The sequence below is a fragment of the Gavialis gangeticus genome, unplaced genomic scaffold (genome assembly GCF_001723915.1).
Source record: "Gavialis gangeticus isolate Ggan-Ray unplaced genomic scaffold, GavGan_comp1, whole genome shotgun sequence".
NCBI classification, from domain to species: domain Eukaryota; kingdom Metazoa; phylum Chordata; order Crocodylia; family Gavialidae; genus Gavialis; species Gavialis gangeticus.
In genome coordinates this window covers 37793249-37811695 of record NW_017728996.1, presented here as the reverse complement: position 1 = coordinate 37811695, position 18447 = coordinate 37793249, and the positions used below count along the sequence as shown (strand labels likewise).

The window sequence follows — 18447 nt, the reverse complement described above, 5'->3', positions numbered from 1 at the left end:
AAATCAATAAAATCACAACTTTAAAAAGGGATGAGTGTTGGTGTAACACACTGCTTTCCAGACTTATAATCAAGACAGAAACTTAGAGAAGACTTAGGTGTCTCCAATATGTTAAGAGCTATGATACTGAAGTGATATCGTTCACAAGGGTATTCTAACATTGCCCAGTTATGAAATGTCCTGTACTCGGAGTAACTTTGATAAATAACATCCAGCTATGTGTCAGTAACCATGGTATGCCAGTCTCTGCTCTGTTCTCAGGTTGGCTGGCAGCCAATGGCTGCCAGTGTAGAGATTTACACAAGGGCTATGTGTAAATTACTCAATGTTTCTGCAACTACAGGGCCCAGTTGGAGGAAGAATTTATTTAACTCCGAACAAACTGTTTAACAGCATACTACTACAAAATCTATTCCAGCTGAAGAAGACCCTTAAGTGTTTATAGAAAGAAATTAAAGATACAAAAACTTTATAATAAAAGGAAGGCTGTAAGATTGTTAGAGGGGGGTTTTTTGTTCTTTTTTAAAATACAAAAGCTTCTCTCTCACTTCCTTTCTTTTTCATTCTGAAATCTTCCTCTTCACATGTTTCTCACCTCAGTACTACCATTCTGTACAAGCAGGCATTATAAGGTAATTTTATTTATCCATCCACAATGCTTAAATTTATCTTTGGAAATACCGTCAAGTCTGAAAACTGGATTCAAGCAAAAAAAGGTGGTACGGTGACTTTTTGTTTATGACCACACAATCACTGGGAAATTATATCCTCTTAACTGTGCTTTCACATTGTTCTGTAATCTTGAGGAATGGAACTAGCATTAAGAATTACCAAACCTTTTAGATAATAAGTCAAAAACAACTTGGTAATAAACTCCATGCAACCTAAACTCATATTCAGCCTGGATATACACAAAATATACATGTTATGTGGTACAAGTTTGCAAATTTTAAAAAATGATTTTTTATTTTCCTTTGTACAATGTCTTAAATTATTCACTTATATTACAGCATAAAGAAAATAATGTACTGGAAATACAGCAGCAGTTTAATTTTCCAGCCAAATATTTATAAACGTCTGTAAGCAACAGTTAAGTATGCAAATAATCTAAAAAGGCCTTAACAAAACAAGCACACATGCAGAAATGCAGCCTTCAAAATTCTAGAATAAAATATAAAATAATATATGAAAAACACAACAAAATATCACCGAGCCTGCCATTATGGACATACCTTCATTTTTCCTGGATTTCACCAAGGTTACTTTGGTAGGTTTTGCAGGCTGACTAGAAGCAATAGATCTTCTATCTGATCTTGGTGATAAACTTCTCTCTCTGCTTGCACTTCGGTCTCTTACCCAGCTCTTCTCATGCTTTCTGTTGGCACCCGGACCACCACGTGCACTTCTTGGATCCTGTATCTCCTCATCAAAGCTATCCTCCTCATTTTCAGATACCGGTTCTGGTTCTGGTCTGGCTACTGGAATCTGAACTTTTTTCATTCTTCGGATAGTCTGTAACCAGTAGCATTAACTGCTCAGTTTCTGGCTATATGCAAAATACATCTTAAAAGTGAGCAATAAGCCACAGCCTCGACTTCTACTACCACATTGGAGGAAGCACATCTGAGACAGATTTCAAAAGCAAGAATATGGCTTCACTTATTTCTGGGTTTGGCATGTCGGAATGGGAGTGGAGGCAAGGGTCACACTCAAACGTGATGCTCCCTGGAGGTATGAAGGGCACAATAGGCACACGCTTACAAAGGCATATGAGGCTGTAAATAAATTATTTTGCTCTAGTTTATAACTTTTAAAATGCTTTGGAATAGAAGACAAAAGCAAGAAACAGTACAAACCTCTGCAGTACAGAGACAGTATGAAGGCAGAAGTTATCTTTCCCAATCAGCCCAAAAAAGTCGTCAGGCAGAGTTCTGCCTCAAAACAGACCCATTCAAAACAGTTTTATGTAATCTCCCAAGTGAAACAGTCAATGATCTAAGGTAATAGTCTTGATGACTGTCCCAAGAGCAAGAGTGGGATGCAAGGTCAGCCTGACGGAACACATCACATCACAATTTCAAGAATGGCAACAATCATGTAGAACGCTGTCAGCACCTCCCACTCTTCATCACAAAGTAAGAGACGTAGCGTTCTGCTAACAGGCAGAGTCCAACAATAGGTACAAGAAAGATGGGCCAGAGAGAGCTATTCAGGAAATTCGACTCTAGGTAAATTGATGAAGAATTCTGCTGCCCAAAGAAAAATGGACACATGCCAGAGCACAAAACCAGGGGGAATGGGGCTCAGGAGCTATGTACAATATTGTCTCTCTAAAGGAACTACCAAGCTCCAAAAAAAGTTGCAGAAGCCCATAATGGGAGATACCAAATAGTGAACAATACTTAGATAGACAATGTTTCTCAAGTTCAAATACTTGATCATTCTAGCTCTAGTTCCAAAGAAACAGCAGCTTCAGAAGTACGTAAGGGGTCCAAGATAACGTCATAACTTTAAACACATAAGCTTTCTGCTTTTAAACTGCAACTGATCCTTATGATCCCTTTGTTAAGGCAATGCTTAATGAAGTGTGGCTAGAAACAAAATTAAGGCCAAGGCCATTTGGACTGATCATAAATTCCTCTGTTTCCACTGGCAGTTCTACCCAATAGATGAGGAGAGAAGAACCCACCAGTCTAGACATGGGGTACTCAGCCTAAGGCCTACAGGCCTGAGGCCCCCATGAGTTTGGAAATCTGACAGTGGGATAGCAGTGGCACCGCTTCCAAACTGCCAAATTTCTGGACCTAAAGGGTGCCCCAACCCATGCACAGTAGATTGGGTGCCTGATCCCAGAACGCAGGGCAGGGGAAGCATCAGGCTCCTGAGTCCAATCCCAACATGCAAGGGGCTGGGAGAGTATGGCCCTGGGTTCAAGGACACAGTGCTGATGTGGGCAGCCAATGCCAGTCCCCCTCTCCTCACCCCCCTTTCTCCCAAGACCTAATACTGATACACTGGGGGAGAGCCAGGCCCCATGGGACCATTTCTACAGGAGAGGGGCAGCACAGGTCCCTGGGGACCAAACCCAGCACACCAGGGCAGGAAGGGGAAGTGCCAGACCCCAGGGCCTGATCCTGGTGTGTGGGGCTCAATAAGTCCCAAAGACCAGCTCCACCTCACTTCTCTGGCCTGTGAGGCAAAAAGGTTGAGCACCACTGGTTTAGACAAAGTGTTGTCAACCAGGGTACCGTGAAAGCTTTTCAGGGGTACCACAGAACCAGGTGGAACTATGCCTTTATTTCTACAAGATGCTGCAGGGCAGACCAGGAAGCAGCTGGAGCAGAAGCCTAGCAGGAACAGGAGCCTTACCAGTCCCATCTCCACACCCTCTCCTAAAAACAAAGGTGCAGGGGACAGTTCTGCCTAGCTACAGCTGAGTGATTAACCAGGGCATGAGCCCCAGGCACTCACCATGGAGAATGCAGGCTAGGGGCAACAGTGTAACTATGGAAGGGGCAAGCAGGGCACCAGCCCCAGGCTCTAACTTCAAGAGGGTACCTGCATGACTACTCCCTTAAAGAGTCTTTGCTGTAGCAGGAACACTCTGGCAGGCACAGCGCCATGGCCAGCAGCGCATCTGAGGAGAGGAGGAGGTGGAATGACTACCCTGCCCCAAGCTTCACCTGTCCTTGGGGTGGGGAGTGAGCAAAACACTGGAGTAGCCTGGGCAAACCCACACTGCTGTTTGTTCCCTTTGGCAGCAGCCTGAGCCCATGCTGCTACCACAGCAATTGTAGCTGCTGCTGCTCTGGTGAGAAGAGTTGAGGTGGGGCTCTCCTTTCCCACTCCCATCCAGTGCTCAGCATAAAATCGCCATGCACACCCCCGTCTCCCCCCCCTTGATATGCTTCAGCAGCCAGAAGGGGGTGCAAAGGGTCTCTGCTCTGCACAGGCCCTGAGTGCAGCCAATCAGGATTTCCTACAGCATGCCCTGCCCGCCTTCTTTCTCCCCAACATTTCCTTTAGTTAGTCTATAAAGCTGCATATCTGCCTTCTAACCCTTTTACACCCATAGCAAAATTAAGTCTTTTACAGCCAAGCTCTACATGCAGATCACCAGCACCTGTCAGAGGGTTCACAGGAGGAGGGGCAGAGGCTGACAAGGTGACTCCAACTCTGGTCTCCACTGCAAGCCTGTATCCCCCTACTTGAGCCTAAAATGTGGCTGGAAAGACTCTGCCTGGCCCCTCCACCCCTGTACCCACCTCCCCCTGTGCCCTGGGCATAGAAATAAGTAATTATGTTGCTGGAAAAGTAGTTTTCAACTGGGGTGCTGCCAAATTAAGAAGAGTTGTGGAGGAAAGCCTCCAGTTAAAAAGGTTGAGAACCCCTGGTCTAGACGGTGGGAGCGCTCTGCTGAACGCTCTACTTCATTGCCAGTCAGTTACATTATCTAGTTTGCCACATCAGCACATACTAGTCCTGCCGCTACAGTTAAAACAAAGTGGTAACTGCTAAAAAAAAAAAAAAAAAAAGAAAGAATGACAACTATTGCTCTGTAATGCTGTCTTCTCTTTCTACAGAACTGCAAATCGGAATAATCCCTCTTTATCTAAACACATACACAGAGTCACTTGAACCGCTCAAAACTTCACTAACATATAATCTATTGTATACTCAATATCTTATTGACAGTAGTTCTGTTCAGGTTTGGAACCTGCCAATTTTCCAGGGTTGTACTTAAGCAAGCCAGAGATGGAAGAGGGTACTGTTGCTGAAAAGTTAAAAGTCAGGTTTTAATCTTGAGTTCAAACATCTATATTAATGGAAACTGATTCTACTTGAACACTCTACATCAGTAATGCACAAACTAATTTAATATTTTCTTCCTCACTTGCTGCCGGTTTATCTAAATAGTCACACAATACAATTATCTGGATAACGTCAATATGAAACAAAGTCAGTTTAAACAAACCACAGATCTTCCACTGGTTTGCTCTGAAGCACTTCCATACCCATTCCTGCAAAATACCAGCTTTCCAAACTAAAAACTTCAGACTGACATGAAGAAGGTTATTTCTGACATCTGACAAACCTAATGGACTGCAAGATTTATAATTTAAAATGCAGAGTACTGAAATTATTGCACCTATGTATGCAGAGCTGAAAAGAGCAACACACAAAACTGTCAGGACAAAAGTCAGTTTACAAACCCTAAAAAAGCTCACTTTCCAAAACTGAACAATTGCTAGGCACTGTGTTTATTTTCTATTCTATTTTTTCAGTAATATAAATCTGCAGAGTTTACAGAAAACTAGATTACTACCTCTTAGTAATGACCAGCTTTGTTGTTTTGCAAGTTAAAAAGCCATCTATACGCTCTGAGTAAGTCTGCAAAATTACAGGAATTAAGGTAATTACACCTTACTCCAGCAAATTGTTTGCTACACAAAAAAGAACTTGTTAGGGCCTGAACAGTGAGCAGAGGCCTCTGGCACACTAGTTCTCTCAAAAGCATGATTAACAAAAGTGTGATTGAGAAAGAAAAGAAAAAAAATTCAGGGTTGGGAGGAGGCTGGGAGACAAATCACCTTCAACCTAGAAGGATTTCTTTATGATGCCAGAAACAAGCATCTGAGAGTCAAAGTCTGGGTGGCCAAATACCAAGGTCTAAATTTACAAAAGTGATTTTGGGAAACCAACAGAACATTCACAGGATTAGCAAAACAATCCAAAATCCTTTGAACTGGATCACCTGCCACAGTGTCGCTGATTAAACTTGAATTATATGCATGTCATAACCTATAAATCATTGACTGTATAGCTACATATACCAAATTTAAGCCATAAAAATACATTTACTTACAATTTTAGCATTTTTTCCACTTTTTCTCAGCTGCTGAACAGCAAACGCATGTTCTACATTATCCATTGAAACACCATTAACCATTGCAACACGGTCATTTTCCCTTAAAATAAAGAAAGAAAGAAAAGAAAAGAAAATGTAATGTGTATTAATTTCCTAAAAGAATCCTGAAGAAACCAGTTCAGTGTAAGATCCAGTGATTTATCAAAAGGTAACTGGGAGGTCACTAGTCACTACTGTCAAACATTCATGATTCAAATATAAATGTAGCTCTAGTTCTATTTCATTACTTACTGTAGCAATCCTTCTGCTGGACCTCCTTTCAGTACATCAGAAATAACTATTGATGTTTCACCACTCTGAAAATGGGGATTATCTCTTCCTCCAGATATTGCAATACCAAATCCAAATCCTGGAGCCTAGAACAGAAAAGACACAAGCTTGGTCCAACCATGACTTCCTAATATACACAAAGAAATTTGTGGGTTTGTCAAAAATTTAGATGAGCATTATAATTTATTTATAGTAGTATATGTCAAGTATTAAGAGTGTCATTAGTCTTCATATAAGGATCCAAAAAACATATTAAGTCTTGTATCTGTGAGAGTTGTAAAGGGATGTCCCAATGGTGAATATCTCATCAATCCATGAAATGAAATTCCCTTTGCAGAAGGAGAACACATAATAAACCAGGAGTGAGGGGCATTCCTACACAGCTAAGAATAAGACACAAACAGAAAAATTATACTACTGACAACAAGGGGAAAAATTAAACTGTTGGCCCAGAGTTGAAATTTGGGCAGAAGAGTAAGGTTCAAGGCAACATTCTTAGAAAGGAGGCTTCAACTTTGTTATAACTAGTGACACCCTTAATTCATGCCTTATCTTAATAGCTTCATCTCCACATACAGTAGCTCCAACACTATGCTGAAATATTAGTTCCATCACTTCCTGCAGTGCTCAAGTGTTCCTTCAAACTTTCACACTGCAGTACTACCTACCCTGACTCTGTTTAGTTCAAGAGCTAACAAGATTGCAGGCAAGGTAGCAAGAATGCAGGGTCATTTCTAAGTAATAACATTTCAAGGTATGATATGGCAATTATTCTTTTAAATTTCCAATCTACCTAGAAGCAGTAATGGTGCAAAATAAATAAAGTTTTCTGAATATAACTGATTTAAAAACTTTTTCCCCCCTGCACCATGCTGTGGCAAGCAAAAATGCTGCAAAAAAGCACAAGATATTCTTTAGGACAGGGGCACCAAACCTCCAGACTGCAAAGCCTCTTTATTTGTCCACTGGGTAGCCTGGTGGGCCGCCAAAGAATTTTTGGACTAGATTCAAGGATTACTTGGTAAAACTGTAGGTCTATATGCAGGAAATGTATTTCAGGACTGTAATAGCCACATGTGACTTAAAAATAAATGGTCTATGAAATCGTGAACAGACACTAAGGTAATCTGGTTCAAGCAGTAAAACTCAGAGGCAGTTTCTCACCTTTTTCACACTGGTTTTACAGTAGTGCAAATTTATTAATTTCAGTAATGTTTGCTCCTTTACGTTTACCTTACATGAAAATAAGCAGAACTGAGTTCATGCTAAAAAAGGAAAAACCCCAGGAGATGAGTTTAAATTGTGGAGAATTAACATATAATCTTGTTCTCTCTCCTTATCATCCCATGAACCACAAGGACAGAAAGGACTGTCTTTTCTATTAAGTTAGTACAGTAAAAGCTGTGTTAACTGGCATTTTAGTAACTGGCACGCTCTACTAACTGGAACTTCCAGCCAGCACACTGTGGGGGGGAGGGGGCAGGGGAGCTTGCACGTCACCCCCCTCCACCTGACCACATCCAGCCAAAAACCCCTGCCTCAGGTAACCAGCATTTTTGGATTACCGGCACCCGCTATTCCTCACTCACGTAACAGAGCTTTTACTGTAGTCTTTACACGTGTGAAAAATATTCCACCCTCTTCAAGTGCCTCCACTGAGGTTATAGGATACAATTCAAATTGCATGGGTATATTGAAAGTTATATTACAAATAAACATTTTGATTTTTCCATACCTATGCACGTTATAAACTTTAGATACTGGTGCAGCAGCTTTGACAAAGAACCCTAAGAGGTGAAAAATAACCTTAATATTTTAGTCTTCTATCAACAGTTTGGGACACTAAAAGGATATAGGACGTGTAGACAATATACGTAGATTAACTACAAATCTATATACACACACATCTCAAATATGCCCTTGTAGTTAATCTACGTATATTGTCTACACATCCTATATCCTTTTAGTGTCCCAAACTGTACTAGGGCAAACGGGACAAAATAGTGGTATACTTTTCATCACTTGAACTAAGAAATAAATTTAAGAAAGTGGAAAAAAAAATATTACAAAAACAAATGTAAAGAATGATTGGACGCTGAATCTTCTTAATGAGATCAAAGAGTGTTCCGAATGAATTTTATGAGCATAGAATTTTAGCCCCTTCTCAAAAAACAAACAAACAAACTCCACACTTTCACTCATAGATGTAAAAATTTTAAGACTGCTCAGCAGAAAGCGAGTAAAATGCAAAAGCTACCAGATTACCTTTATTTGAACCCAAGGCCAACTCAGACTGCTTAAGACAGGGGTGGTCAATCTGTAGCACAGGTGCCACAACTGGCATGAACAGCATCACTGTGTGGCACAGATCAGGAAGGGAACAGGCAGCACAGCAGCAGATAGGGCAGGAAATAGAAAGCAGAGCAGCAGATCAAGCAGAGAGCAGAAAATAGAGCAGCAAACTGGTCAGAGGAAGGAGATCAGTGGCACTTGGGGATGGAGTGCAGGAATAATTTATGCCATGCCTACCTAAGTAAAAATGGCCACTCCAAGAGAAAAATAACCTGGGCACAACAAGCACCCGGGATGGGGAGGGAGGGGGCGGTGTTTTAATTAGAGCGACTCTGAGAGACTCTCTAAAGCGCCTGCAGTGCCTTGTGTATTCAATGTCCCACAATTCAAAATGGCAGTGAGAGCACTTTAACATTCATTCAATGAGCTTTAGTTAAAGAGCCCACACCGCCATTTTGAAGCATCAGGACACTGAATACACGTGATGCAGAGGCTGCTGGAGTGCACTAATTAGCATGCTCCAGCAGACTTGATTGAGTCCTCTGACACATGCTAATTAGCATGTGTCAAAGAAGAGGTCTATCACATGTATACGTGCCAAACTAGCGTTAAATCACTTCCAGGACAGTTTCTCCTTGGAAAGCAAATATCTGCACACAGTAACAGGCTAACTGTGGGCCATCTAGGCTAGCCAATCAGGGCTGCCCTATGAACTGTTGTCATTTGTTGCCAGACAGACTAAGAGAGCCTGTAGTGTATACTGAGATGTGTGCACTACACTCCCTCTCCACCACCACCCAGCTGCACAGTCAGCACTGTAAGCTCTCTACTCTTCAAAGCCTCAGCATTCAAATGTCTGTACACATGGCTCTGGGTAAGTTTTTCTACCACAAGAACAAATCTTGGAGAGTTCTCCAAGGTTATTTGAATGGGTATACTCAGCCTAATTCAGAAATATAAACTAATTTATTACCAGCAGCACGTGAATAAAAAGCTGCCACCTCCCACTTCTTAAGTCATCTAAATGTTTTTAGTTCAATCTTTAAGTGCCAGTAAGCCTTCAAACACTGAAGATTTGCATATTCAAATAGTGACTACCATACTTCTACTTTATTAATGAAGTATCACCCAATGATCTTATCTGGTAGTGCTCAACCTTTCAGCCTCACAGGCCAGGTGAGTGATGCTGATCCTGTCCACAGGCCAAATGCCTTTAAGAGGCTGGCACATGGGGCTGGGTCCTGCACTACCCAAATCAGACCCTGCAACTCCCAGTCCAGTGTGCCCAATCTACTGCACAGGGGCCCACATTCCAGCCCACTGGACTCCCCACAGCTCCAGAAGTTTGGCAGCAAGGGAGAAGCAGTTAACACTGCCACAGCTCCCCACTGCCAAATTTCCAGACCCTTGGGCAACCCAGTAGGCCAAGCAACACAGCTCTATCCAGGGGTTGGACACCCCTGATCTGGTCAGTTAAACTTGCTTAAAATAGCATTCTGTGCCTTTTAAAATGAATTCAAGGCCAAGCAATATGGTAAAACCAGGATGCATCTTACATCTATCTGACAGTTTAAAAAAAAAGGTCTTGAACCGTTGTACTTATTTGGTTTACAAGGAAGTCAGTATAAACACTAGATTACTCCACTACATGCATGATGAAAACATTCAAAATATTAGCAATTGTCATAATAAGTCAGAAAAAGTGGGTGCTTCCACTTTAGAACAGCTGTTCAACAGCTGACATGCTCAGGAACATATAGCATTTGGTCTACAATTAGTGAACTGAACTATGAATTTGCCACTTAAAATCTTCTTTGACTTTAAATATGTAGCTCTACTCTGAAAAGCAGTGGCATGTAAAACAGCACTTACTTTCTTCAGTCTGTTTACTGATTACTTTTAAATGACTTAATTTAGTTATAAACCCTGAAAGAGCCGTACCACTAACTGAGCTCTGGGAGGGTAAGAGGAAATCTACTCTAGCTTACGCATCAGCAACTGAATTGTTAACCAAATCCCACTGTGGAATGGCTATTATTGGTGATGCCTGGGCCAGAAATAACCCAGCTGACTTGGCAGAGGTGGCAGCCAGAAAAAGCAAACATTTTATTTGCAAACTGAGCAGATTTGATTTGGAGGTCACCAAGGAGCAAACAGAGAACCCTATAATGCCACTACTGAAATAGTATCTAAGAAGAGAATTGCACTTGAGGTCTTCTTAATGATTAAGGCAAGTACCTATACAGCACACATGTTCTGTACAAAGCAAGTTCCTAGTTCTACAGTTAAACTGAAGCAAGGTTGGTGCATCCATGGAGCCTCACGGAAACTCTTGAGGTCTACCTGGGACAATTTTAGGGAAGTATTTAAACCTCTACACCATGGTGAAGCAAGTATCACTCTCTATTTTTTTTTTTTAAGAAGTAAACAGTAGAGGCAAAGGACTTCCCAACAGAAACTAAGTATTTAAAAGGTGGGAGGGTAGGGGTAAAAGTCAGTAATTGCCAGGATGCAGCCTGGAAACCTCTCCCACCCCACAAAAAACTGCAAACACTTCTGCATTTATAAACAATAAGTTTCAGAGAGGGAGATAAAATTGGTTTTATAATTCTAGGCTTGCTACAAGCATTCTCACTACAAGTCTATTTACTAACAGGACATGGAAGTAAGCCTCAAGCACGGACAACAAATGTATTCCAAGGGGATTCCAACACTTCACTGAACTACATACTTGACTTGGAAATATATTTTTGCTTTCCTCCTTTCAAAGAGTTGCTCAGTATAGAAGAAGCTGTAGTGTTTCCTATTACCAATTTTTTATGGTACATGCAAGTCCTGGCAATAGGTGATAAGCAGAGATCCTGATTTTGTTTTAAAATTGCAACTGCTCTGATCAAAACCCCAAAAATCCACATTTTCCATGATTAAAATTATTATTAAAATAAGTAATGCTATGATTATATAAAATATTAATCATTAATCATTTCATGATTAAAATTAATATATTATATATAGGTATCTGTTGAACACAATGTTTTATTGATATATTTACAATTTAAAAGCAATTTGGAAGTGTACCAGTGCCTCAACCACTATAATAAAATATATTCTAAATACCTATACATTTTGCCAGATGATTTGGGGGGGTTTTATCATGGAAAAAACCAGAGCTCCCTCTGCCCCCTTCGCACACAAGGACATAGGTCCAGCTACAGCTGTCGTCCCCCTTCCCCATTACTCTGTGGTGCTAAGCAGCCCCGATATGCCGGTGCCCTGGCCTTGCCATGGCCCCTCACTCCCAACCCACAGCCTCCTGGCCCCGCTGGTGCCCCTCACTCCCAACCCACAGCCCTCTACTCCCAGCCCCCAAAGTGTGCAAGGAAGAGACTGCGTGTGTGGGGAAGGCGGGGGTCACAGGAAATGTGGTGGTGCGGGGGGGAGGGGGGAGGCACATGCGCCCTGAGATTTCTGTTCCCACAGAAGCGCATAGGGCTGCAAGCCAGGCCAGGCCAGACCAGCTCCAGAGGAGCTGCCTCGGCAGCCTGGGAGGCAGGACCCAGCATGTGAGGGCGTGCTGCACCACCACGGTGAGACACTGCAATGACAGCATGGAGTTTTCCCCTCCACTGCTGCTAGGCAGGCAAGGGGCCAATGACAGCCATGGAGGCAGCTCCTGCTTGGAGCTCATCCAGCCCAGCTGCAGCCCTATGCCCTACTGGGGGTGCATAAGTCTTGGAAGGAATACAACCCCCCACCCCTGACATGGCCTGTGTCCCTCAACCCCTTCCCACAGATGTACCTGGAGGGAGATGTGGGACCTGCTAACTACCACCACCTGGTTGCCACATGCATGTGCATGTGCATGCACACACGTGGCACCCCCTGCCTGCTGCCTCAACCAGTGGGTAAGCTCCCCCCTGCCCCAACCAGCCCCTTGGCAGACTGGACCTCAACCAGCCTGCAAAGGAAAACCCGCAGTTTCCCAGGTTTTTCTCCTTTCAAAAGGAGAAACCTGAGGTTCTTTCCTCTGAAAGAGAAAATCTACGTTTTTCTCCGTTATAGGAGAAAATACACCGTTTTCCCCGCAGCAAATGGAAAATCCAGAACCCTGGTCTTAAGACATACATAAAACATGTTGGGTTTTTTAACAGTTTTTGCACTCCTTTGGGTGTTTGTTTACACAGTTAAGTAATTCAGAGTTGTCTCAATCCTTAGTGTGAATTAAATGGGCCTGACTGAGGTTTTAAAAGTCCCTAAATAACCAACAGAAAAGTCAACTAACACCATCTGTTACACAGCAAAGTACAAAACTTTTCAAATTGGAAAAAAGTGAAAGCTTTAAGCCTTGCTTTCATATTTGAAAGTTTTACTAGAACTGTATTTAAGTAAGTAAGGTAAAGGTTAACAATTCTTGACTAGCTCAGACCAGCTATATTAAGAAAGTTAAACTATAAAGAATCAGATTACCCTCAGAAAACATTAAGATTGTGGAAAAGTGCATTTTTTTAGTTAAGAACTTTTTATTAAAGTAATTCACTAGGGCTATACTTTAAACCTAATGGCTGTATATTATGACTTTAGTTCAATTATTAAAACTGAGACAGCAAGTATTAAAATGTAACTAACAACATTACTTGAAACTGTATTCTATTTGTAAGACACTACTGTTCTGTGTTTCTGCTAATAAAATGTATATCATTAAGCTTTATTGTAAACTTTCAAAAATGGTTTAGCTTTGTTATATATGAAAAACAATTAAGCACAATATCAACTGATTTGGGTTATGAAAATAAGTTATCTAAATCATAACTTCTAGCCTGGTCACTCATAAACAGACTTATACCCATAAAAGTAGACAAAAAGATAAAGTACAGCTACTGTTCTACAAAGTTCACAGCAAATCTAATTTTAAACAGAGGACTGTGATAAAACTAATTTCCTTTTTCTTACATCCGGACATCTGGATTTTTTCTATTGTTTTCAAAAGCTGCCAGTATCCTGAGTTAAAGCACAGAAAGTTAGTTATAACTTACCCTGTGAAGAGTCACTGTATGTTGTTCCCATATTGCTGTTTCTTCCATTGTTGTGCTCTGATTAAAAAGAAAGGGAAAGAATAGATTATACCTTCAATATATAGAAGTTTTTTTTTATAACTATCTCAACTAGAAATTTTCATTTGTAATTTGCTAGTCACTATGCATATTAAAGGTAAAAAAAGATGTACATAATAGGAAATGGCTTCTTGAAAGTGTTTTTAAGTGGAAAAATTTTAAAAGATTTCTCACAGATCACCCTATAATAGCTGCTATATGGGTGCTAATTAGTCCTATGGTCCATCTAAAGAGCCCATGGTTTTTGGTTTCCCCAGCACAGAGGTTTGCTTTTTCTGACAAATGAAACAGATATAGGAAAATGTTGTATTAAGTGAACCCTTCCTTCCTCACAAATCCTAAAACTATACTGTCAGACAATCAAAGATACAAGGCTGCTCACATGGCCGACAGCCCCCATATGGCCTTATTTTATCACAGAAAAAAAATCTATGCACACTGCCTCATTTTCTTAGACTATTTAATAACTTGCATCAAAAGCACATACCAGTTTGTACTTTTTATGAGATGCTGAGCTCCCTTCACCAGAGCTAACATCCTAAGAGGGATTTTTAAGATCATTTTTTTAATTTCTTGAGCCTGTTCCATCATGGACCTGTTGTAAACTATACCCAGTTTCTTTTAATTGCCAAGTTCCATACAGGTAATGATATATTTCAGAAAAAACTTTTGAACTCTGCCAAGAGGATGAAATGTGACTATATTCAACCCTTGAATACTAAATCAAGCTTAAAGGAAAGCATACAAGTATTTCTCAGTTGTTTTTAAGCAGCATAGTAAGAAAGGGGAAACTAGTCCAATCTCCAATTTAAATTTTGCTATGATTAATCAAATTAGTTGGTCCACTAATTTGCAATAATCATATAATTTATATGCCTTTCATCTTTTACTTGTTCTACTTATACATGTAAGAATCACCACTATCTGCAAATTACTCACTATGGTTTACAGTACATGAGCTACTGTACTATGTATACAGGTCACGTTTAACTGACTCTGCATTTCAATGCAGTCTCTTCTTACATGAACAGTGGTACTGCAGAGCTAAATAATTTTTTATGTAAGGTAACAAGATTAGAATGTAAATGTTTTCATACTGTTACAAGACCTACACATTTTTGCTTCTGGGGAAAAAAAACTTCGAAAAACTACCCAAAGCACCCAACAATTAAGCATTTGGAAGCAAATGGGGAGTCCAGAAGGGCCATGGGTTTGGCAGAAAATGAAAGCTATAAGCTCCATACTAGTCCCTTATTGCTGGATTTATTCTTTCCAAAAGGAATCATACTCTCATACTCTGTCCTGCACCTTTTACAAGCAAATACCAGTGCACTCTTTAATACCACTTCACTTAGAACAGGTCTAGAAACAGAGATAATATCTGCAAGTAATTTAACAGAAATGAACTTAACACTACAGTTACATGTAGTGTCAAATACTGAGTGCTGTAATATAATTCGATATCTAATGATGCAAAACTAAAGAACATCACAACTAAACTACTAGTATATATATCTTTATAAGAACCAGTCAATTAATAATTCCAAAATCTTACACTATTATTTAGTATCACAAGTATTTAACAGTTTAAAAAGGCAAGTAAAACCCAATGGTTCCAAGGAGCTACTTCACATTTTGCATCAGCAAACAGTTATGATTTGTAGCAATGTTCTCTCTGTCCCCTAAATGTACTGCTTTTTTCTAAATGGAATACATTAAATTTACTCAGTTGCAGCTTCCCCTCCATTCAATATGCTATTGCTTTGTATCAAAAGAGGCATTAACTCTCAACAACAACAGAGGTAAATCTGACTTACTTTGCATTTGGTAGTGCAACTATGTTCTTGATAGATGCAGAACTTTTGAACTTGTGAACATGAAACTGGCAGTAACAAGATTTTCTTTTTATACTAACAGGAAGTCACTTACAAGGAATAATTAATTCTATTATTGGCTGAACAGTTTCAAATGTTGTTCCTGTGCCTTCTTCCGTGCCTCCATTTCTGGATGCTCACATTCTGCTTAGGCACTTAGTCTTAAATGTTCTTGCTAAGCCAGTGAAGAATTGCCTATGTAAGTAAACTATATTTTCTTTACCTAGCTCTCTCAAACCTCATTAATTTATACTGTGGATACTAATTACTTTCCCTTAAAAAGTCAAGTTATTGCTTAATACCCATCTGTCAAATAGCATAAGATAAAGAAGCTACTTAAACGCTTTCTGAAATTGTCCAAAGTTCAAATGGAAAAAAAAAAAAGGTGGAATAACTATAGTAAACAGACAGAACATAGCTCAAGAAACGATACAACTTTTTGTAGTGCTTGTGTGTTGGTTTTAAATACTTCATAAATTTATCAAATGTGGCACCTTGATCTTTACTTTAACACAGTATCTCATTACATAACCAGAAAGAGTTACAATAATGTAAGTCATGTTTCATTTTTCAACGTTGCAGGCATAAAGGTAAATAAAGTAATAAACTAAACATTTTCTAACTATAAATTTCTATGCATTTTGATAAACTAGTACAAATGATAAGAACAACTATAAAAGTATGCTTAGGAAATCAGATGGCAGTCCCATAAATTTAATGAATAACAAAGCATCAGCCTAGGAAACACGAAATAGGAGACCCAGAAAATAATCCCAGACACTATCAAAGGGGTGGGGAAAATACCATTCTATCCAGCCCACAGGGCCCCTAGAAAATTTTTGAAAGTTAAAATTTATCTGTCATTGGCTCCCATTAAAAATGACAGGAACCAGGGGAATCTTCGGCAGCCTGCTGCAACAGCAGGGCCTGCCCGGCCCCGCCAAAAGCCCCAGCAGGGGCTTCTGGTCTAGGACCACATGGCTGCCCAGGTGTGGAGGGGTCGGGGAGAGGGCAGGGAAGGAGCTGGTGTGGAGCGCAGGGAAAAGTGGCTCCTCTCCTGCCCCGTGGCTGGCACTCCCTGCTGCAGCCACTTGCAGAGCTCATGCTGTGGTAGGCTGCAGTGAGGCTACCACCACCACCTCTGGGCTGCCCAGTATGCGAGCTCCAGGCAGGCAGCAACAGCAAAGACTGCCCGGCATGGCAAGTGGGAGGGGGAGGGGGGGGCACAACTACTGCTGCTGCAGCGGGCCCCAGCAGGCGAGCCCAGAGCCAGCGCAGGGCCCAGGTGCTGAGCTCCAGTAAAGCGGCCCCTTGCCTGCCCCGTGACCAGTGCCCTGCACTACGGCCATTCGCAACCCACGCAGGACTGCCTGTGCCTGCTCAGGACAGCCTCGCATGGGCTGTGAGCGCCAGCCACCAGGTGAGTGAGGAACCACTTCCCCACGCTCTGTACCAGCTCCTTCCCTGCCAGCAAGCAGGGGGTCAGGGCTGTGCACTCCCCCCCCCCAACCTGTACTGTGAGGCTGAGGGAACACTGGAGGCTGGGGGAGTGAGTGGGTGCAGAAGTACAGGGCCCTCCCTGCTGGTGCAGCCCAGCCCGGCTCCACAGACCCCTGCCAGCCTGCACCCTGCTCTGGGCCCCACCAGTGCTGGCCATGGGACATTGGTCCCAAGACACTGCAACACTGGTCCCAAGATGGTGACCGGGGGCAGGGCACCTGCGCAGGGGTGGGGCTACCCATGCAGCCCTCGACAGCTTGCCAAAACCCTTCACCCAAAATAACTGCCCGCCCCTGCAGTATCAGCTGATTTTCTCTGTTCCTTTACTGGGCTAAGTGGGCCAACTGTAATATTTGTCAAGACTGAAGTGCTCTTTTTGTGCCAAATGAACTGACTACATTTCAGAATCACTACTTCCCATTAAATTACATCACCTTTGACAGATTAAAGAGCATGTTCCATCAATAATTTAAAGACGATGGTAAATTTTAAGATTAAACATTAAGAATATCCTCAATATTCACTTTGTTTAATCTTTCAATGAAGAATCTTGATGACAATTATTAATGCCTTTTCCAACAATCATGCAAATGACTGACAAATGTTATATTTATTAACTAAATATGTCAAATTAATTTCAGAATATGTGGAATTGTATGTTTCTTTTTTCTCATAATAGTCAAGTGCACTTTTACCCCTCATCCTAAAGGCAAAGCAAGAACAAAGCCAGATTCTGAAAAAAAGCATTATTTAATATATGTTTTGTACTGACTATTGTATATGACAGCCAGATATATCCCAAGGTCTCTCTGAAAGATTATGGCTTTGAAAGAAACTTAATGCATCTTGCAAGTTAAGACTAAACTGTCTATAGTAACAGTGCTCAGTAGCTTAATAGCAGTTGACTTTGGAGGAGTGCTTGAATACTTGTAATCTTGCTGCATTTTTATTGATCAAAAATGTTTGTAATTTCCTTCCCAATATATTCTGGGAGTTTTAAAAAACTCCATGACTACTAGCATACCTTGTCAGAAGTAATTTCAGTGCATAATAAGTTATAATTTCTGTTCTAATTTCTAACGTAATACAGGCCACCTTTTTTGCTTAACAGTAACCCTTGTTACTGTATTGATAAAAGACAATTTGTGAATCTAGATCAGCATTTATCAAAAAAAATGTGAAAGAACATTATAGGCCTTTTGGAATCAGGTCATGGTTGCTTACATTTCTCTATTTTACCATTTTGCTTTACAATCATTTTAATTCACAATGAACTGTAATAATGTGGACCAGTAAGCTACTAGAACATTACACCATTAAAAGGGTTCTAGAACATGGAGAGGGTCAACATGGAGAGGGTCCAGAGGAGGGCCACTCGCATGATCAGGGGGCAGCAGGGCAGGCCCTATGAGGACAGGCTACAGGACCTGAACCTGTTCAGCCTCCACAAGAGAAGGCTGAGGGGGGATCT

At 41.1% G+C, this 18447-nt stretch overlaps 1 protein-coding gene across 6 annotated transcripts in view; it reads right to left on the bottom strand.

Moving 5' to 3' along the window:
• TJP1 (tight junction protein 1) overlaps positions 1–18447 on the bottom strand; it is a 138192-nt gene that overhangs the window by 67585 nt on the left and 52160 nt on the right. For all 6 annotated transcript variants that reach the window (XM_019504335.1, XM_019504332.1, XM_019504333.1 and 3 more), the window contains exons 2-5: positions 13525–13581; positions 6161–6285; positions 5867–5969; positions 1233–1512 (exon numbers count right to left, since the gene is read on the bottom strand). In XM_019504335.1, coding sequence (XP_019359880.1) covers positions 1233–1512; positions 5867–5969; positions 6161–6285; positions 13525–13572 — 556 coding nt within the window. In that variant the 5' untranslated portion in view covers positions 13573–13581. The remainder of the gene's footprint in view (positions 1–1232; positions 1513–5866; positions 5970–6160; positions 6286–13524; positions 13582–18447) is intronic.